Source organism: Neolamprologus multifasciatus, chromosome 6 (assembly GCF_963576455.1).
Source record: "Neolamprologus multifasciatus chromosome 6, fNeoMul1.2, whole genome shotgun sequence".
NCBI classification, from domain to species: domain Eukaryota; kingdom Metazoa; phylum Chordata; class Actinopteri; order Cichliformes; family Cichlidae; genus Neolamprologus; species Neolamprologus multifasciatus.
This window is the reverse complement of record NC_140444.1, coordinates 32761577-32783561: the sequence shown is the minus strand read 5'-3', so window position 1 is coordinate 32783561 and position 21985 is coordinate 32761577. Positions and strand designations below refer to the sequence as shown.

At 41.2% G+C, this 21985-nt stretch overlaps 1 protein-coding gene across 2 annotated transcripts in view; it reads left to right on the top strand.

Annotated features, from left to right (window-relative positions):
* The window catches only part of syngr1b (synaptogyrin 1b), a 31522-nt gene that overhangs the window by 6676 nt on the left and 2861 nt on the right, over positions 1-21985 (top strand). Inside the window, exons 2-4 of one of the 2 annotated variants that reach the window (XM_085162137.1) lie at positions 17655-17892; positions 19729-19868; positions 20072-21981. In XM_085162137.1, the coding sequence (XP_085018263.1) occupies positions 17655-17892; positions 19729-19868; positions 20072-20173 (480 nt within the window). In that variant the 3' untranslated portion in view covers positions 20174-21981. Of the gene's footprint in view, positions 1-17654; positions 17893-19728; positions 19869-20071; positions 21982-21985 lie in introns of those variants that run through there. The other variant, XM_085162136.1, reaches the window with a different exon arrangement.

Sequence of the window (21985 nt, the reverse complement as noted above, 5' to 3'; positions counted from 1 at the left end):
AGGTGCGCATTCGCTGTCAAAATAAAAAACGCGCACAAGATAAGAAGTTGCAACGCGCGTTTGCATACATAAGATTTTCTGGAGGAGGACAGACATTTGTTCAGAACTCTTAAAAATGTCGAAGAAGCTCCTTTAAGCAATTACTTTGGTGTTCCTCCACCTCCAAAGAAATGTCAGGAGTCCGAACCACAAAAGAAACGCGTATTCTCGGAAAAGTGGTTGCAGGAGGTGAGCTGGCTTCAAACAAATGATGAATGCACAGAGAGGTGGTGCAGAATGTGCCGTGAAAATCCCACTCTGGCGGACAAAAACACTGCCTTTTATATGGACGCAAACGCGCGTTGCAACTTCTTATCTGGTGCGCGTCTTTTATTTTTAGTCAGCAACTGAGTAGTGACAACAGGAACACCCTGTATCCAGCATTACCTTTCCTTTTGTCTTTACTTTGAGGAGTCCTCAGCTGCGGATTTAAGTTCCATTACAACCAACCGTTAAACTGAATTTACCTGTTATTGTCCTGGTAATGGTCTGTCATTACGTTTTACAGCTGAAAATCATTGTTGAAACAAACTAGAATAGGTCAATTATTGTGCGATTAGGTTGCCTGGGATGGAGATCTCCAATACAGTCACTAAAGTGACTTTTGCATGAAACACAAACATTAAAACGATGAAGTTAGCATCACCCACAGAGCAAGGGTAGACACTTTACGTGATTGGATTTCTCCTTTAAACATTTGTTGATGGGCGACATCACAGAAGAGCTTATGAGAGAGAGGAGACCAGAATGAATGAGTAAGAAAGAGAAAAGTTTATGAATGTTGGTCGAGGATTCTCTGCCCTCTCTTTTCCATCCATCTCCCACTTGTTCTGATTCATGAGGGCTGAATGTGGAGGTGATAATGACGTGTGTGTCCGCCTCAGAGAATCAGCGCCGCATTTTAGTTACGAGAGTATTGGATGGTGAAAAGAAGAACAGTGAACACAGTTGACAGGTGCAGGGAGAGTAACGTGGACGTGATAATTTTCTAATTGAGGAAATGAAAGTATTTTGATTTAAGTAAGCTGAACAGGGTCAACCTGACTCACAAAGTAAACATGACATTGTTTGCCTGTGGTTCTACTTTGATCTGTGCATAAAAGAGAATTACTTTCAAAACCTGGATCGATCCCTTGAGTGAAGTTCCTTGAATTCTGCTGCTGTTCAAGGATTCGGGTTATCGCAGGGGTAACATAAAGCATCAAATCACTATACACCTAAATATGCTGTTTAGTTCTGTGTTGTGCTCGACTGTGCTAAAGGAGCATTTTTATTTTCAGGAGTCAACATGCCCAAAGTAGAACTTCTGTCTGCCCTGTGGATGAAAATACTGATTAAAGTTCACAATTTAACTCTCAAAAAAGACAAAAATACAATAACATAGAGACATACATACTTATAGGCATGATTATTTTAAATATAAACATGTCTTTAAAAGTCAAACTATTGGACACAGCTGGTTTGAAAACTGCTAATAATGTTACTTATCTTAGCCTGGCCTAAAGTATTTGCTTCCAAGAATCCAGTTTCTTATCATTTTTTAAAGGAAAGAAATAGTTCTTAAGGCTTTCTGAAGGTTATAAAGTGTTTTTGTTTTTTTTAAACATTTTTACACATTCACAGTCCAGTCAGTTCATTTTTGTGACTGCATGTTAAACCACTTAACACTGACCTAGGAATCATTCAAGCACAAAAAAGGCCCCAAACTCAAGGGATAACCCAGCCTGCACATAGCAAACAACCTAAAACGAACCTATTTTAAAGGGTATATTTAGACATTTTGTTACTAGCAGCCTCCCAAAGATACATATTTTTCCCTCCATGTCTTTAGTAGAATGTAAAAAAACGCTAAAGATAACAGAGTCTCGCTGACATAAAATAGCACGTCTGCACCAACAATGTGATTCCCAAAGAGCATTTAGCCAAAGACCTGACATTCCCAGCACGGTGAATCCCATCTAAAAGTGGACATAAACTATGAGCTGCTGTGGAAAATTCTTCTTTCCTGATATTTGTTCTGTAATTAAAACACTCTTATGTAAATAGCGTTGGATAATGTTTTAAATTTAGCCATGATGGTGATTAGCATTGCAGAGGTCAAGAGATTTTGTGCTTGATGAGTAACTATTTTATGTCACCAGCACAAACCCGTTGCAGTGCAGGGCATTCCGTCATCTCCTGGTTACTCACACACCCACAGTGTGTCAGCACCTACATGTCAAAATTCAGATGTTGTTCAAAAGCTATTTTAAGAAGCAAGTTGCATTTTTATGTTGTTTGACTGCCTTAATGTGACTGTAGTAGAAATTGTGAACATAAAGTCTGCAGATGTTTGCATTAAATATTCATAAAACCTAAAGCCCTGTCAAATAATGTTCATTATACATCATTCAAATTACTCAGCTTTTTGGCCAGCCAAGCATCCTAAACTCCCCACTGATATAACTTCTTACAGCGGTTGAGATAGATCTTATTATTAAATTCAGTTCACTTATTTCTTATTTATATAATGCCAAATCACAACCATAGTTGCCTCAGTGTACTGTCAGGTTAAGACCCTAAAAAAACAGAACCCTTAGCAAGTACTTGGCAACAGTGGGAAGGAAAAACTCCCGTTTAACAGGAAGAAACCTCCAGCAGAACCAGGCTCAGGGAGGGACAGCCGTCTGCTGTGACCGATTGTGGGTGATTCTGTTTTCCGACTGCTATATATTTGAAATCGCAGTGTAGTGGAAAGTTTTGTTTGTTATAAATCTCTGTTTGGACCTAATTATTAGCATGCATCTAATGCTAAAACAGTTGGTGCCAAAATGTAACATCTGTAGTGTAAAATAAGAAGCCGAACATGGGAACACATCTAATCTGAAGAAACATCTGGTCAAATACAAAGTATGTCTGAAAGCTGCAAAGTGTACCATATTTGAAAGACAGACATCAACGTGCCTGTTAAGAAGGTGAACGCAGGAATGGTAATGATGATGATGGAAAGCTGTTGTCAGAGAAACGGCTTTTTGATGCTGTGCTGTTGACATTTTAACTTTTAGCATTTGTTTCGCAGCGCTGAAATGTCATATTAGCATGGTATACTATAAACACACACAAAACCTTAGTATGTAAACATAACCAACAATTGTGTCACATTACCATTTAAATACTGCAGTATGCAAGCACTGTGACAGTGACGTCAACATCACAGACAGTGCCAGGCAGTAACCAAGGCAGCTGTTGTGTAGGGCTGCTCAATTAATCGAATTTTAATCTCGATTACGATCTGGGCTTTCAGCGATCATTAAAAATGACTGAGCCGATTATTAGCCCCTCCCTCGTGCTTTACTCTCGCGCTGCTCCGTGTGGCAAATCGAGCGCACCTCTCTGCATTTTGAACACGTGTCACAACAATTAAGAGCAGCGGTCCCCAACCATTTTTGCGCCACGGACCGGTTTATGCCCGACAATATTTTCATGGACCGGCCTTTAAGGTGTCGCGGATAAATACAACAAAATAAAACTAGTACCGGTACCGAAAAAAATAAAATTTATTCATAACACACGTGAAAAGACCCAGGAAAACAGAGTAAACGATAAAAACGATAACAAAATAACGCTGAAAACCGATACAAACCCTGAAAACCATACATTTCACACCCGAGCCTCAACTCTCGCGGCCCAGTACCAAACAACTCATGGACCGGTACCGGTCCGAGGCCCGGGGGTTGGGGACCGCTGATTAAGAGGACCCGAGGGGAGCTCGGAAAGCTAAGCAGAAGTTATTTGGAGAGGGGAGTGACTGCTGTTGGTTGAAAAGAGAGGTAAAAAAAACTTCAGTGGTGTGGAAACATTATGGGTTCGCGGAGTCAGACGTGGATCAAGTAGACACAGTGTGTAAACTTTGCTACAGTGTCGTAGCTGCACCACAGAGCAACTCTGCAAAGTTCACTAAACATAGATGTTTACATTTTTCATTTATTTTTTATATTGCAAACATTTGCACTGTTATCAGTATTTGCACACTATTTTATATTATATTTTGACAATCTTTAAAGTCATTATTCAATACATTGTTATTGTTAAATAAATATCGTCAAATAATCGAGATCTCAATTTCAGTGAAAATAATCGTGATTATCATTTTTGCCATAATCGAGCAGCCCTACTGTTGTGGTGTGTAAAGTACTGAAAAGGGTACCGCTGGGTACCTGTACTGGTTGTGTTCACAGGTAAATAAAGCTTGAAAAAATGAATCATCTTCTAACTTAACCAACTGATCGTTTTCAGTTTGGTCATTGGATGAGATTCAATTCAGCATAAATAGTTCATGAGCAGGCTGAACCCTACTTTATTTGGGTATATCATCATAGTGCTCTACAGTACATTGATCTAGTTAGTGTCATATAATGCAGGCTGGCTCCAAAAGCAAGTCACTTTCAATAGATTCCTGTGTTAAAATGTCCAACTTTACATCAGAAATAAATGTATTTACAGAATGGTACAAAAACAATTTTGGTCTCTATGGTTATTTTTCCTATTAGTGATAACCTTATAGAGGGTTGATGTATATATTGTTAATTATTCTTAAGATTTATAGTCCCTTTGTTAAGGCGTGGCCCTTTGTAGCCACTGTGCCTCACACCCTTGCTATTTGTGTTGGTGACTTTTGGAGCATTTTGCTTCATGCAAATACCTGATCACGGTTTCCCTTGCAACTCATATGAGAAAAGAGAGTAAACTCTCGTAACTTGAATCATTAAGAAAATCTTTTTCAAATCTCTTTGGCTACAGCCATCTTTGTTCCTTGACTGGCTGAACACACTACAAAATTGCCCTTTCAGTTTCACTTGCTGTTGCCATTAAAAAAACGTAAAAAGCAGGCCTTTAACTGAATGAGCACCCGTACCAGATTGCAGTGCTACTCTCCCTTGATTCTGTTATGCTCGGCTTTACAAGATTGAGGGACCGTCTGTTTTCTTGCACTGATACATGCTTGTTTTCTGGGCTCGTCTGGTCATGTTCTCACTGACTGCCACCACATTTCAAATGGAAACAAGATAATAACGCAAAAAACAAAGGCACAGAGGCGTATGGAGGAGAGCATTGTGTGTGTGACTGAGTGACTCGACAGAACAGACATCAGAGTGCCGTTGTGCTCTGAACTTGTGTTTCTGTCCGTCTCATTGTGTACCCTTGGTACTGCAGTGGCTCTCCTTGAATTGTACTTTGACAAGGTCTCCTGTCTCTCTCACTCTCTCTCTCATTACATGAGCAGCTGCTGCCATGGTGACAGCAGCAATCAGGTATCCCCAGTCTGGGCCGACATTCTGCAGCAGACAATAAGCCCACACGCGCGCACACACACACACACACACACACACACACACACACACACACACACACACACACACACACACAGGATGTAATATCTTCCAGCAGTGATCCTGTATTATGCAGCAGATAGCTCTGCTCACTTCCCACTGTCATAACTTACTTTTACTGATCATTCACTGCATTCGCTTTGGTTTGTTCTCTTCAGAGTACATAAAAGCTCTGAAGCACATAAAAAGCAAGAATTCGCAGAAATGAACATGTTCTTTCTGGGACGATCTGATTGCATCAACAGGGCTGTCTTCTTTATCTGTAATTACATCATTATGGTAAGCAATAATGGAAATTTCCTCCATTTTTGCAATTAGATAATATGTTAATGTCACTGAGAGCACAGATACTGGTGATGTGCTGCTGAAATGTTTCTTTTTCATTAGTCCATATTTTAATTACTACTTATATGTCAAAAGAATCGCATAAATCCAAAGGCATTGATGTTAGAAAGCTTTACACTTACTGTATCAGAATCAACACGTTCCCCACGCCTTTGCTAGTTTCTCTGAACAACATGTAACATAATTGGCCATGAATCACAGTGATTGGTCGGGTGTGCCGAGGTTCAAAATAGGCCACATGTAAGCTTTTATCTCAAGTTCTTTTTTATTCTTTAGACAACTGTTTGGACACTTGTGTCTAGTTCTGACCTCGATCTGTATCTACATATTGATAAAATGCTGTCTCACTTCAGAGGACCTGCACATCCTAATAGTCTAGAAAGCATCATGAGAAACAAATTGTTCTACCCTTATTTCTTTTTCTACCTGTTTTGATGGGCTGGTCTTAGAGCTGGGCTATATCATATCGTTCACAGTAATACCAGTATAATGTTAGGCAACGATAAGAAAATGAAATATCGCCATAGAATATGGGTAAAACGCGCATGCGCAGTGCCTTTGTTTTCATACGCACATGGTGGAAAAAGCATGGCGGCGACGGAGAATGAGGAGGGCGAAAGTGTATCGTTGAATGAAACGGATGAACCAGAATTGGTTTGTAAAAATGCTGCAACTTCAGTGGTGTGGAACTGGTTTAGCTTTCGTCTGTCAGATACACAACAAAGCACTATTTTTGGTAGAGCATGCTAGCGGGCCGTCGTTATTACCGTGTTTTTCGGTAAATTCGGCACACTTAAAATCAATCCTTTGATTTTCTGAAAATCGACAGTGCCCCTTAAAATCCGGTGCACCTTATGTATGAATTCTGGTTGTGTTTACTGACCTTGAACCGATTTTATATGGTACACGGCGCTTGAAAATCTGTCAAAAAATGTTTTAGTACAAAGCTACGAAGCCGCTCTGCTTGATGGATTGTCGGAGCATTACAGCTATCGTAGTCAGGAGCCTCGCGGAGTGATACGTACTGTGCTTCAACATAATATTACCGTATTGTGTGTGTATAGTCTCTTTTTAAGTTTTGTGGATATTATACATGGTTATGATCAGGATATGTCGGCCAGTTTCCACTGGAAATGCCCTTTGGTTAAACTGTCAGCAAGGAATTTGCATTTGCACTGTTACATTTTTATATAACTTTAATGCACATAAAAAACAGCTGCTTGTTTAAGTAAAAATTCATTGATGGGGTTTTTGCACTAATAAAGTTGTTGAGTTGTAAAGTATTTTGTCTAGTGTCAATTATATCGTCAGTTACAGTGGGGCAAAAAAGTATTTAGTCAGCCACCGATTGTGCAAGTTCCCCCACTTAAAATGATGACAGAGGTCAGTAATTTGCACCAGAGGTACACTTCAACTGTGAGAGACAGAATGTGAAAAAAAAAATCCATGAATTCACATGGTAGGATTTGTAAAGAATTTATTCGTAAATCAGGGTGGAAAATAAGTATTTGGTCACCTCAAACAAGGAAAATCCCTGGCTCTCACAGACCTGTAACGTCTTCTGTAAGAAGCTTTTCTGTCCCCCACTCGTTACCTGTATGAATGGCACCTGTTTGACCTCATCATCTGTATAAAAGACACCTGTCCACAGCCTCAACCAGTCAGACTCCAAACTCCGCCATGGCCAAGACCAAAGAGCTTTCGAAGGACACCAGGAAAAGAATTGTAGACCTGCACCAGACTGGGAAGAGTGAATCTACAATAGGCAAGCAGCTTGGTGTGAAAAAATCAACTGTGGGAGCAATCATCAGAAAATGGAAGACATACAAGACCACTGATAATCTCCCTCGATCTGGGGCTCCACGCAAGATCTCATCCCGTGGGGTCAAAATGATCATGAGAACGGTGAGCAAAGATCCCAGAACCACACGGGGGGACCTGGTGAATGACCTGCAGAGAGCTGGGACCAAAGTAACAAAGGTCACCATCAGTAACACACTACAACGGCAGGGAATCAAATCCCGCAGTGCCAGACGTGTTCCGCTGCTGAAGCCAGTGCATGTCCAGGCCCGTCTGAAGTTTGCCAGAGAGCACATGGATGATACAGCAGAGGATTGGGAGAATGTCATGTGGTCAGATGAAACCAAAGTAGAACTTTTTGGTATAAACTCAACTCGTCGTGTTTGGAGGAAGAAGAATACTGAATTGCATCCCAAGAACACCATACCTACTGTGAAGCATGGGGGTGGAAACATCATGCTATGGGGCTGTTTTTCTGCCAAGGGGACAGGACGACTGATCCGTGTTAAGGACAGAATGAATGGGGCCAAGTATCGTGAGATTTTGAGCCAAAACCTCCTTCCATCAGTGAGAACTTTGAAGATGAAACGAGGCTGGGTCTTCCAAGATGACAATGATCCAAAACACACCGCCCGGGCAACAAAGGAGTGGCTCCGTAAGAAGCATTTGAAAGTCCTGGAGTGGCCTAGCCAGTCTCCAGACCTCAACCCCATAGAAAATCTGTGGCGGGAGTTGAAAGTCCGTGTTGCTCGGTGACAGCCCCAAAACATCACTGCTCTTGAGAAGATCTGCATGGAGGAATGGGCCAAAATACCAGCTACTGTGTGTGCAAACCTGGTAAAGACCTATAGTAAACGTTTGACCTCTGTTATTGCCAACAAAGGTTATGTTACAAAGTATTGAGTTGTATTTTTGTTATTGACCAAATACTTATTTTCCACCCTGATTTACGAATAAATTCTTTACAAATCCTACCATGTGAATTCATGGATTTTTTTTTTCACATTCTGTCTCTCACAGTTGAAGTGTACCTCTGGTGCAAATTACTGACCTCTGTCATCATTTTAAGTGGGGGAACTTGCACAATCGGTGGCTGACTAAATACTTTTTTGCCCCACTGTATATCGTTACCGCAAATTTTCAAATGTATATCATGATAAATACTTTTGGCCATATCACCCTGCCCTAGTTGGTGTGTTCTTGGATGGTACGCTTACAGCACCAACTGTTTTGTTTGCGCAGCCTTAACCTTAAAATTGACTTTTCTCAACTTATTTTCAATGGCATTGGCCCCGTGACAGCTGGGAAAGGCTCCAGCCCATCATGCAACCCTGAACTGGATAAGTGGTTAATAAAAATTGATGGACGGATTTACTGCCTGCAGCATGTAGGGGGGAAAATGGCTGCAGTGTCCACATGTATGCACATACTGTAGCAGAACAGCAGTAACCATTAGCACCAGATTGCTCAGGCTTAGATGTTGGAGCTCCACCTGAGCTCTTAGGATTTATCTGCAGAACAACCTCTCAGACCTCCAAGACCCCAGCCAGGCCTCTCAGCCAGGTTTCTCATGGCTTCTGCATCATAACATAGCCATGTTTTTGTGCTGCCTTGCCTTCCTCTAATACAGTTTCCACAGAGAACACGTGCTCATTGCCTGTGCTTATTTGCAACACAGTGTGCTCATAGCCATTCATCATTAATTAACATGAATTGTGTTCAGGCTGACTGAGAATCCCTTGTAAACAATTATCCTTAATATCCTTAATATCTTTCCTTTAAAAATGTAATTTTTACTACAGGCATAAATATTTGATCAAGGCTGGATCCTGAACAAAAGATAATATGTTCAGATATTATCATGACCTTCCCATTCACTCTTGAATTTTTCTATAAAAGTGTTATCTTTTACCAGATGGGCAACCACCACAAGGCTTCACATGGCTACTTAGCATAAGCTCCACTGATACACTACATAGCTGATTAGCTTATTATTATTAGCTGTTTCTGAACCTGTATTTTTAAAATATGTTTATAATCACAAAACACTTACTGAAGAAAATACATCTAATTTTCCCCCTTTAAGCCAACTTTGCTAAAATCCTCCTCTCTGTGACATCATACAGATCCAAACGTTTAAAAAAGGAGTATTTTACCCAAAACAGAACCAAGAGACCGAGTTTCATGTCCTGTGGTTTTTGCTCTTACGTTTTGCTTTCATGTTTTACTCGTTTTTGGTGATTTGAAGGCATCTAAACTACTTGGTTATATTTAAAAATAGATAAAAATGTGGTAATTTACAACTTTACATGTGTGAATTGTAAAAATATTTCTAAAATAAGTTCAAATCAGCGAATGAGTGATTCAACAAAGGTGATAACTTTCACAGGATTTTTTCCTTAAATGTGGGCACGCTGTTATTGTGAAAAGGCTGCACGTTGCTAACTCACGGTCTGTGCATTTGTGTGTGCATGGCTACTTCTAGTACAGGATTTTGTGAGGTACAGTGAATAGCCGGGTGACATGAGGCCCGGCTCAATTGTCTGGTTCTCAACAATGGATGCAAAATGCCTTTCAGCCAGCACAACAGCAGCTTTAAATCATTCACAAGCAGACCGATTGAACCGATGTGATTTAGGCCTAGGTAGCAGCTGATATGGGTGCTGGTTTGTGGGTGTGTGTTTGTGTGGAAGTGTGTTTCATTGTTGCAATCACGTGCATTTCTCAAATATCAGAATTTCTGCTTATAGCTCTAAAGAAGGTCTGAATGGAGAGACACAGCAGCAATTTCAAAGGGAGATTCTCAGGAAGCACATGCTTTCACGCACAAATGCACAAAGTTTCAGAAGCACACACACACGCACACACACACACATCTGGTAATCAGCATCGTTAAAGGGCAATTTGTGAGGGACCCTCTGATGGTCACAAGACCAGAGACAGCACGTGGGATTCTTCACAGTGCCTGCTTTCACCACATTCAGAAGCCTTGTGATCTCTCTACAGATTAAGCAGGGTGGGGTACCTTCACCTTACCCAGGCACACACACACACACACACACACCCAAAGAAGTCAAGTCACATATGAAACCATGTCACACTATTCACTGGTTATGGTTTCGAAGCTCTCGGGAAATGTTTAGGTGCAGTTCACATTTTTTTGTGCATTTTTAAGGGTGTTTTTGTGTTTTTATTCCTATAATGTGTGTGTATGTATCTTTGTGGGACACTCCTAGTAAACAGACTGCACTTTACACCTTTCAACATACACTAGCTGTGCATATAAAGGATAAAGCTCGAATCGTTACACAAGCCTCGTCGGACTTTCGCTGCAAGCAGGAGAGAAAAGCTTTGTAATTCAATCTGCCCCCTGCCATGTGATACCAAATATAATTGTGATCCTGAAGACGGTGCGTGTTTTCCTTCTTAGTGAACCAGGTCACGCCGAGTCCAATCCGTATTTCAAGGAATAGCGTTTGTGCGTTCAGTGTTTGTGTCTTTAAAGCTGTAGCTGGAAAAGAAAGAAGAAAAGAAGAGTGCAGGCGAGTCCCTGGTGATGAGTTTATTTCCCAGTGCAGATTCTCCGAGCATTTCAAATCCAAAGTGTGTCACATCACTAAAAACTTGTGGCCCTGCAGGTACTTTTGTCCCTGTTACAGATACTCAGACTCCCTTCTGTATTCAAATAAAAAAAGTTAGGGGCCACAGCTGTACATGCTTCATAGATTACTGTGGAATCCAGTCATGCTCGCAATGTGACAGGATTGAGTCAACAGAAGGTGAGGGGTGAACCAGAGACATTGTAATATTGCCTGTATGTTAATCAGAAGGAGGAGACGTGACAGTTAAAGATTCCTGAATGGGAGGCTGGAAGGCTTCTGGTATGGAAAACATGGTGGAGGAAGTGTAAATTCCTTCATGTGGGACAAAATCATCAAATCTTATAAGCTGTTCTGGTGACTAGTGCTTTAAAAGCATCTTCAAATCAATGTATAACAGTCAAGTAGATTGATTTAAAAGATTCAAAAGAATCGTTTCGGTTAACTTGAAAGTTTCCTTTACTATATAAAAGAAGCGGTGACCCCGCAGGTAAGCGTGTTAGCGACACTGCGCTTATCTCTTTAAAAGATAAAAGAAGAAGAAGAGTGTGCACGTTTGTACTTCACAAATATCACCGAGGACTCAGAAGAGTTGAGTTTATGTGTCAGGCTGGGAGTTAGACCAGGCGGTGTGTCTGTGTATTTAGGGTGTAAATGATCCTCACGCTTCTCCAAACAGACACATTTTGAACAGTTACTGTGCTGGTTTTGGTGATGACACAAAGGTAAGAGAGAAACACAGAAGTGTTGTGAATCCTGCAGTTTTTGGCCTTTTTAGAAATCATCAGAAATCATTTTGGACACTACGTCTTGTATTTTTATTGCACGTGCAAATATGCCACTTTTTCTTTACCTTTAAACCCAGCGCCACAAATCCGTTGTGTCACATGGAGATTAAATAAATAAATAAATACATGCAGCGTGTTTTTATAAGAGAAAAGAGACTGAGTGAGCAAATAAAGTTATTATTGCTCTGACAATATCCCACATTATGGGCTTGGACTTATGCCTGTGCGTTTGTGTTGCAATGCTTGTGTGTGTGCACTTTCTGACCTGAATCGTTAAGCCGGCCCTGTGAAGCAGTGGACAAACTGTGCGTGCATTTGAGCTGTATATGCATGGGTATGTGTGTCGGAGCGTGCTCCTTTTTCCCAAAGAATGCTTGTGGGCATAGGCACGGCCAGTAACGAGGGGAGATGGGAAAAGACGAGGGGGAGGGAGCAATGATGCAGCCGGTCTAAAAATAGCACCGCCTCCATGCCCCTTCTACCCCCGATGCTTCTCTTTGCTTATCCCCTTCACAATCCCACCATCTCCTCCTTTAGTTCTTCATCATGACAACAACAAAAACTGCAGGTAGATGAATGATGGGATTGAGGTGTTTGAGGTGCTACTGCCCTCCTCCCATACATCCTTTCATCAGAAAGAGGAGTGCATGGCATGGGCCAGAATCCAGAGTGGCATAAAGTGGACCGAGGGAGGAGCGAGGAAACAGAAAGGTTGCGCATGCTTAGTAACAAACTGTTAGAGTTTGCCATCAAGACGCAGATTTAAATGCCAGCTTTCTCTCTGTGCTGGAGCTTTAAAATGGAAATAAGAGTTTGACTTTTGTTGCTGTGTAGAACAAAATGAATGAGTGTTACTCTGTTTATCTTAACATAGTCTGCTGAATCACTTTTATTAATGCTTATTAGTATAAGTAATACAGCCAGGGAAGGTCAGTTTTAAGTGCGTACTCTCCATTTATTCAGGTAGGTGATTGCTCATAAGCTCATCACCAGTCTGTCAAACTATAACACTGTAGGTAAAAGAGACGGTGGCCATTATTCTGGGGATTCAGGCTTTTTGTCAGAGGCAGGGAACATTTTTTTGATACAAGCTGCTGTTGAACAAAAAATAGAAATATGTGATGAAACCATGACAGATATTTTTAATAAACCCAGGTCATTGTCCCAGACTCTGTGTCAGTTTGCTGTGCCGTCCACTTAAATGCTTATTAAACATCGAAATACAATCCTGCACGATCTGTGAAGGAATGAAACCATTATTTAAAAACATAACTCATGAACATGTCATATTCATGGACATGGATTCAATTGTCTTTTGTTATGACCTGAGGGAGACTGTTAACTGTGTTAACACCATCACAGTTGCAGAGCCGCATCACTGAGATGCAGAGGTGGCACAAGTATAGACATTTTGTCCTTAAGTAGAAGTACAGGTACCTGTGTCAAAAAATATTCTGGTACAAGTTGAAGTACCGATTCAACTTTTTTACTTGAGTAAAAGTGAAAAATTACCAGCTCTGTACTCTGTGGCTGGGCGTGGTCTTCTGTGGTGGGGCGTGGTCTTCTGTGGCTGGGCGTGGTCTGTGGTGCCGCTGCAGGGGAGGCGGACGCACCATCCTCAACCCTTAAAGCTTAAAGTCTGCACTGGGTCCTGCAGTATTATTGTAGGTGATGTGTGTGGCGGCAGCTGTAGAGCTGCAGTCGTGTGTTGGTGAAAGTGAGCAACCGTGAAAGTGTTAATAAAGTGATGCTGAAAAGCACAAGCCTGTGGTCGGGTCCGTCGTTAATGCCACATACTCAAAGCAAGACAGTAAAAAGTAGCTTTTTGGAGGAAGTTTCTAGCAGCTATTTTTGTGCAAAGCTAACTGGACCTTGTGCTATGTTATTGTTATAATAAAATAATATTAGTAGATAGGAATACAAGTTTAATTTCAGTCTAAATTTCATTAATATTAAAGGTACTCTTGAATCATAAGAAGAACATGAGCAGAGAAAAAGAAGCAAAATAAAAAAATTGCTTTATTTTCTGTTGCCTGCCTTGTAGAGGGTGACTTTGCCTCTAAACAGGAAAACATGTAGGAAGGGGTTAAAGTGGGATTCAGCAGGTGGGGGAACCCTAAAATCAGATGTAATGTCTCAACGTGAGGAAAAGAATCACAATTTCTGTTGAGAGCTCCGGTAGATTTTCTTGACGTGCACGCTGTGATCAGCTGATCTGCTGCTCTTTGCAAATTTACAAAACTCATTTCAACGAGATGTCAGCAGATGTTTCACGAGTTGCCCTGGCAGATTTCCATCCTCTGACATTATGCTGCAGAGTCCTTTCACACAACCTTTAAATAACAGTTATTCTGTCTCAGATTGATTTGCAGCATGTTTCACAATATGAAGAAACATAATGCCACATTCAAAAACACGAGGACTTACATGTAAGCTTTAACTTTACAGTTTATCAAATACGACTGAGCATCCTTACCTCTAAATCGAACCTCCATTCGTCCTCTCCTGTCCGGTCTTTCTTATCTTTCTCCGTCTCTGAGTGAAGTTAGTGCTCTCTCTCTTTTCTCTCCCTGTGAAATACGGCAGCTGGATCGTAAGCTAGCAACACAGTGTGTGTGTGTTTGCTGATGTTTGATGAGGTGATATAAATGTTACATTTGTAATTACCTGCCATTTATAAAAGTTACTCCCTTTATGCTCGCTGGGTAAAGGCTCTCACTGTGGTTTGCTGGAGTCCCAAAGTCTTAGGAATGGCTTTGTAACCCTTTATAGACCGACAGATGTCACTGACTTTGTTTCTCAGCCTTTCCTTTAGAAAAAGCATGAGGCATGACGTGTTGCTTTTTGAGATCTTATAGCCTGCTTGTCATTGTCAGACAGGTTTATCTTTGGTTTATCTTTGTCAAATATTAACATTTGTTTGATTATCTGAAACACAGTAAGTAAAGTCTGACAAATATGCAAACGACTTAGAAGTGCAGTTCTTTTTATCAGTGGGACTCTGTGCAGTTTGTTGCTAAAACACATTTTGAAAATATATTTCATGCAATCGCTATAGGTTAAAGCTTCACCGCCCACAGATAAAAAATGAAGTCATTGTGACTTGATTTTAAACTTTTGTCCTTCACATAATCTAACTGATTGTATCTAAAGAGAAAAGAAATGCCAGTCTGTCAAATTTAATAGAGTCAGAAAGCAAGAACTCAATGTCAAATGAAATCAGGGTTTCCCAAGCGTGGACTGGACAGTAGAGAGAAGCTGAAGGGCTCAAAAGCAGATAAAGAAGGAAGGAGCTGAAGGAAAAACTGTGCCGTAATCCCACCGTGACTGGCATCCCTGTCTCCTCCTGGCCCGGTAGCTAGCCTTCAGGATCAGGGCTGTCAGAGGAGGTACACTTTGCTTTGTATTCAGTCTTTGTATCGCTGTCATTTATCTCACACCCAGAGACACGACAGCTGGGTAAACTGTACACACAAACCCGAGGTTCAATTCTAGCTTTTTATCTCTCTTTTTACACTGGATCACATTTAGAGATACCCTCTGAATCCATCACTCACCACAGCAAAAACCACACACAGACAAACATAAACACACTCTGCCTCTTATCCAGACAGAAAAAGCTCCCGGGAGGTATGGTCTGAGGGTTTGTCAGCTGGATGGAGTTGTCTGATCTGCTGTTAGCAACTAAAAGTAGCATGCTACACAGTTTGTACTGCATTTGTTGCCCTGAGAATATTGTTTCGGTGATACGGCACTGAAGAGGAGTAAGGAGAAGAGGAGAGAGGGATTTGATGATATCTTATTAACCTGCTCCTGTTATTGACTCCATTTTGTATCCCTTTGTGTGTGCGCTCCTTGAGGCAAAGCGAGACAGACGCAGAGAGGAAAATAAGGGAAAAGACAAAGGAGAGAGGGCTCAGATGCTATCACAGTAACCTTGTCCTTTCATTGGCTCCATTTTACCACTGTCAGGGTCCCTGCCTCGACCTTAACAGACTACTGCAGGCAGGATAAATCCTCTCCAGCATGTTCAGCTTTACAGAAGATCAGTATTACAGTGCCCGTAGCAAATACCTCCAAAATGACATTGAAATGATGTTTTGTAGTAGATGCAGTGCAGGAGCAATGAATGCTATTGTTTTGGGTTAACATTATAAGCATGTGCAGGCATGCCGTACAAGATTATGTACAGGAAATAGTGGATGAAAGAAAATTGATGGATGGATCTCCCAAACTGCAGCTCTTGCGTGATGTTCCTGGTCTGCAGTGGTCAGTATTTATCACAAATGGTGTAAGGAAGGAACAGCGGTGAACCAGCAACAACGTCATGGGCGGCCAAGGCTCACTGATTCACGTGGAGAGCGAAGGTTGACCCGTGTGGTCCAATCCATCAATGAGCTACTCTAGCTCAATAGTCTGTGTCCTCCTCTCCATTACATCTTCAAAACTGTCCAGTTTGCTGCCAATCACAAAATCCATCATTTTGCTGCACACAGTGAAGGATCTCAGCTTCCTCAGTGTTGGTCTTCCCATTCAGCCCATTACTTGTACCTCAGTGTTTCTGTAGGTGACACACTCTGGTGATCTACTGAAAGTCTAAGCTCCACAGTCTCCTGTGGAGCTACTGTACTGTGCATCACCAAGCCAGACAGAACAGAGCCCATTCTCGTATAATGTGCAGCATCTCATGATTTACCGCAAGGGTTTTCTTTTATTTCCTGTCGTTTCATTCTCAATAGCAGCGGCTCAGTTGTGTTTAATGCGTTTTAGAAGTCAAAGAAGGTGATTCTCACCATGCAGCCATTATTACAAGCATAGCATCACCTGTATGTTCATTAAGTGGAACAACCAGAAAGTTTACTTTTGTGTGTTGCCGTTGTGTTAAATTGCAGTAAAGAAATGCAGCAAAATGCCAACTTCTCAGAAAAAAGAGGCATGTGAGCAAAACTGTTTGAAGAAGACATGAGAAATGTTTAATAAATGACTACTGCAGGATTTTTGTGACAGTATGAGCTGAAAACACCAAGCTAAAGCTATTTTTTCATTACCCAGTCAGTCTAAATATACCACCCTACTGCAGCACGTAGGAGGTTTATGGCCTGGAAATGGCTTTTATGAAACACTCAGAAAACATGCAAACATAGAAGGCAGCACTGGAGCACAAATATAAACCCGAGCAGGAAAGTCAGATTGATGGGTCTCTTGCTATTTACACTCAGTCAGCAGCATGGAAATATTATAAGGATTGACACAATCTTGGTAAAGACAAACAATGACATACGAATGGTTGGTTGTCTCTGTAAAGAACTAGTGACACTACACGGGGTGTACTACACTTCTCACCTAGTGCCATCTGGGATAGGCTCCAGCCTTTGGCAATGCTGTGTGGACAAGAGGTTAAGAAAAGCCATACATAATAGCTGTTTGTGAAGTTCCCAGAAACGTTTGACGTGTACGAAGTGGGACACCATTTGAATACTCGACTTTCAACTTTTGAGCAACCAGGTGGAGGCAAATGTGACGACACTCATTCCAAATGCTCAAAATATGGAAACATTGACTTCTGAATTCAGTAGCAAACCTCAAAGCTGCTTTACAGACTCAGTTCAGATGTTCTAAAGGTGCTGACATTAAATTCTGTCTTGTAAACTCTACCACAGTCCTGAAAGTCATATCTGTTTGTGCATTTTCATCCCTTCTTCTCTCCTTTCCAGCTCTTCTCCATTGTGATCTTCGGCTGCATCGCCAATGAGGGCTACATCAACCAGGCCAAAGAAGAGGAGGAGTACTGCATCTTCAACCGCAACCAAAACGCCTGCAATTATGGGGTGTTTATGGGCTCCATGGCATTTCTTTGCTGTGTGGGCTTCCTGGCTCTGGACATCTATTTCCCTCAGATCAGCAGCGTCAAAGACCGCAAGAAAGCTGTGCTGGCTGATATCGGGTTGTCGGGTAAACACATTGTCTTTTCATACCGTATTTCTTTACAATACTTTATAGTTGTGAAGTATTTTGTTTGAGTTTGGATTTTTACCTTCAGATGTGCTAAAGCCTCAGTTACACAGACCTAGAGACTGGTTTGGGGACCATGTGCAATCACATGCAAGTTGGTGAGTGGTTGCTGTCTGTCGCCGGGTGATACCGGCCGCAGAGACGGTGCTGCACCAAAAAACTTGATTGGTTGGTAGCAGATTGCCAACTACTCATAAAAATCCCGCCTTACTTCTACGAGTCAAAAGGTGCAAGTTTTACTTTGAAGGTGAGCGTGAACATTTCCAGTTTGCGCCACACTTTTTTCAGTTTCACAGTTTTGCTTGGGGAGTAGTTGGCAAGTGTTTGCAAACAAGACTTCATCTTCCATCTACAATACAGTGACTGTGGGAATCTGCTAGCAACCAAAGCAATCACAAGGGTATTTGCACCGTATACCTCTTTGTGACCAGTTTCGCATAGCAAGCGTCAGCAACCATTTGCTAACTGTTCATGGAGTTCACATTTCTTCCAAGCAACAGCTGATTGCAAATCAGTCTCTGGGACTGTTTGTCTGGAGATCAACAAAGACTCCTACAAACAGCTTTCATAAATACCTAAATTCACTTCCCATGGATGCTCGAACCAAACAGGCCTTTTTCTGTGCAAATTATCCCACCTGCTCAAAATAAACTACCTAACGAAACCCTGTCAGCGATTTTTGTAATGTATAAAAATGACGTGCAGTTAGGTTATTACAACAAAAGGAGAGATGTGTGACAAGGATAATAAGTAGACAAGTACTCATCTGACACTAACAAGTCTCTGAGACGTTGTGCGTTGGCTGACAGTAGCTTCCACTACTTCTCCACTGCACTGCTACTGCAATGAACTCAAATATAATGACAGGACAGTGAAGTGTCAGATCGGTTAATGAGGTAGTTCCTGTCACAGACAGAATTTGCCCTCCCTGTTTTCGTCACCTACACTCTCTGACTCTCTGATTTCTCTTGCCGTATCTGTTGTAATATGAGATGGTTTCCACACTGAAGAAATAAGGGAACCTGATAATCCCTGGGCATTTCTGATTAGGCTTTATACATTGCCTCCACACTCCAGCTCTTTTAATTTCTCTCTCCTCTTCCAGTTCCCCCCAGCCAGCAGGAAAGAATCATATCTGATTTTATGAGTAAATCCTGCTGTCTGACTGCTCATCTTGCATACCACAGGGCTCATTTTGGGGCCCATTGCTGTTCTCAGTTGATTGCCTCCACCTTTTCATTCTTATGCTGACCTAATTACCTGCTTTAGTCATCCAGCTGTGCTACCCGAGCTTTGTTTTTCTGCACTATGTGTTCGACAATTTGAGAAATATCTCTTTTTTTATGAGAGTTTTCAGTAAAACTGTTCTTGTTTTGTTAAACAAATGGCAGCAGGAACTTAGCCTAGCTAAGCTAAAAGAGTTGAAACAGGTGGGAATGTTTAGTTTGGCTTAATTACAGTTATATAATATATTCATCAACCAGTACCTTATAGGTGAAGCTGGTGATTGGCTGAGTTTTTGTCACCTTTATAAGACAGCTACCTATTCTCCCTGCTGTTAGTGCATATTCTGAACTAAACAGCCATGCAGATGTAATCTAATCAAGTAAGTACTGTAAAGCCAAACTAGTCTTTTAACAGATGAATTCAGTTGTAAATATTGTAATTTGCTCATATTGAGTTGCAACATGAGTTCCATTCTGTTATTTTGGAGTTAAGCAAGAGGAATTTCTTAGTTATTTTACTCCGAATCTCTGTTTTTTTTTCTTATTCCAGCATTCTGGTCCTTCATGTGGTTTGTGGGTTTCTGTTTCTTGGCCAACCAGTGGCAGGTGTCTGAGGACAACCAATTTAAGGAGAGAGGGGACGCTGCCCGAGCAGCCATCACCTTCTCCTTCTTCTCCATCTTCACTTGGGTAAGGAGCTTAATGGCCTGATGCGGCGCTGTAACCAAAGACGGGACTGACAACCTCAAACTTTGAATCTTATTTGGCTTGTATCCTCAGCTTGCTTATATAGCCAGTGAGCTATATAAATGTGTCTCCCTTCATCTTTTTTTTAGTACTGCTTACTGTTTCTGACATGTGAACTCATGACTGTACAAATATTGTTCCAACAGGGGGCCCAGGCTCTCTTCTCTATGGAGAAGTTAAAGAATGTGTCATTTGAAGAGGAATACACCAAGCTGTTCCCTCCTCAGCCTCATCAGTCTTTTGTTTGACTTTATCTTCTCTCTTTGTCGCCTTAACCATCTGCAGCAGGTCCTACACGCTCCTCTTTCTTTACTGAGACTGCACTTGATTTGGGCGCCCTCTTACAGCAAATACTGCCGTTGCTGACACAGAGACAGAAAAGCAGACTTACTAATCCAAACACCTCCAAACACCCACATTAACAAGCAGGCTGACCTTATCATTCATCAGTGCAAGACACTCAACAGCTAAATTTACACATGTGCAGCTCTAAATAACTCAGGTGTGAAATCAGAGCTTTTTCTGTTGGAATTTCATGAAAGACTCGTTTTATTTATGAAGAAAAGCTTCACCAAATTAATTTTTTACGTTTTTTGTTGAAACAGATGTTACAGTCAGAGTATCTGCAACATCAAACCTGGAGCCCTGAGCAATTGCTGTCTCAGTTTTTAGGCCTGGACACCGTTTTTTCACGTCCTTAATTGTAATGAGTTTTTATAAAATTATTAATTGCTTACACCCCCACCCACTAATTTTCAGTTCCTCACTTAAACGAATAATTTGATATATACTTACTCACAATCTAGAGCACATTGCAGTGTTGGGATGGTTATTTTCAGATATATTATTACACAGATATGCTGCACTCAAAATCCTCAATTGAAATCAATGGGAGAATTCGACAGCACTCAGATGTTGGTGGAAGTGTAACTTATAGGGGATGTTTTAAGCCTTTTCTGTTGTGTAAGATCTGATTGCTGACTCTATACACGCAGTTTTTATGTACTGCTGACAAGTGAAATGAAAGCTAATTTAGCTAATGCTTAGCAAAACCAAACAAGTATCCAAACTTGTTTCAAGATGACCGACTTTGTTTATGTGCTGGACAGTTTGTCCAGTAGAAGGACTTCAGGCTCAATCAATCAAGCAGAGAAATGTTAAAGAGCTTTCTGTTGGAAGATGTTAAGCTCAGATGGAGCTAGATAACTGTTTTGCCTCGTTTACAGTGTTGTGAGAACACAAGCTAAGCTAAGTCGTCTTGCTACAGACTCCAGCATATTTAACACATTTTATAGGGGTGTCAGTTTCCTCTGTGTTTGCACACACAGGCTCCCTCTTTCACTTTCATTTTATTAAATTTAGATGGTAGAGGTGTGTCAGAGCTTCAATTTTAGTCATTTAACATTTAATATTCATTGTCTTTTATGGCTACGTTTTATTATGCGGGTGCTAATAAAATGTTCTATATTCATATTTACAAAAAAGTCTGAAATATTCAGGGTTCAGTCCGTGTAACTCAGACTACAATGAGTGCAGATTTCCTCTAAGTATATGCTGGGGAACGTTTTCTTTTGGACAGTTAGCTGGCCTGATGCGCTGTCATGTATCGACTTATAAAATCAAAAAAGGTTCAAAAGTACTGCAGCTCTTCAAGTGTTTGCAACATCTGAGCAGTCGATAATAAAGAAAATCTCCTCGTGTAACTTAAATCATTTTAACTTTCTCTGTGTTGCTCTGTTTTACCTCCGGCTTGTCCCACGATTTCCTTCCTGAATTATCAACACAAGGGGAACTCGTGCTCTTCTTCTAGAGCTACACAATGTACGAGCAGCGTTTTTTGTGCTGCTGCCCGAGGATGTAACTCACTGTGACTGATTCGCTAAAGCTGTCTAATAATGTTGTCAAGCTTTCCAGCCAACTAATCACTGTGTCCTCCTGTCTTTTGTTGTCTGACCCCTCCCTTCCTCACACTAACATCGTCGCGTCTCTGTTTCATCATCTGTCTTCAATCGCCTCCTATTCACCTCCTCGTCCTTTTCCATTAACGATCCTCATCGCCA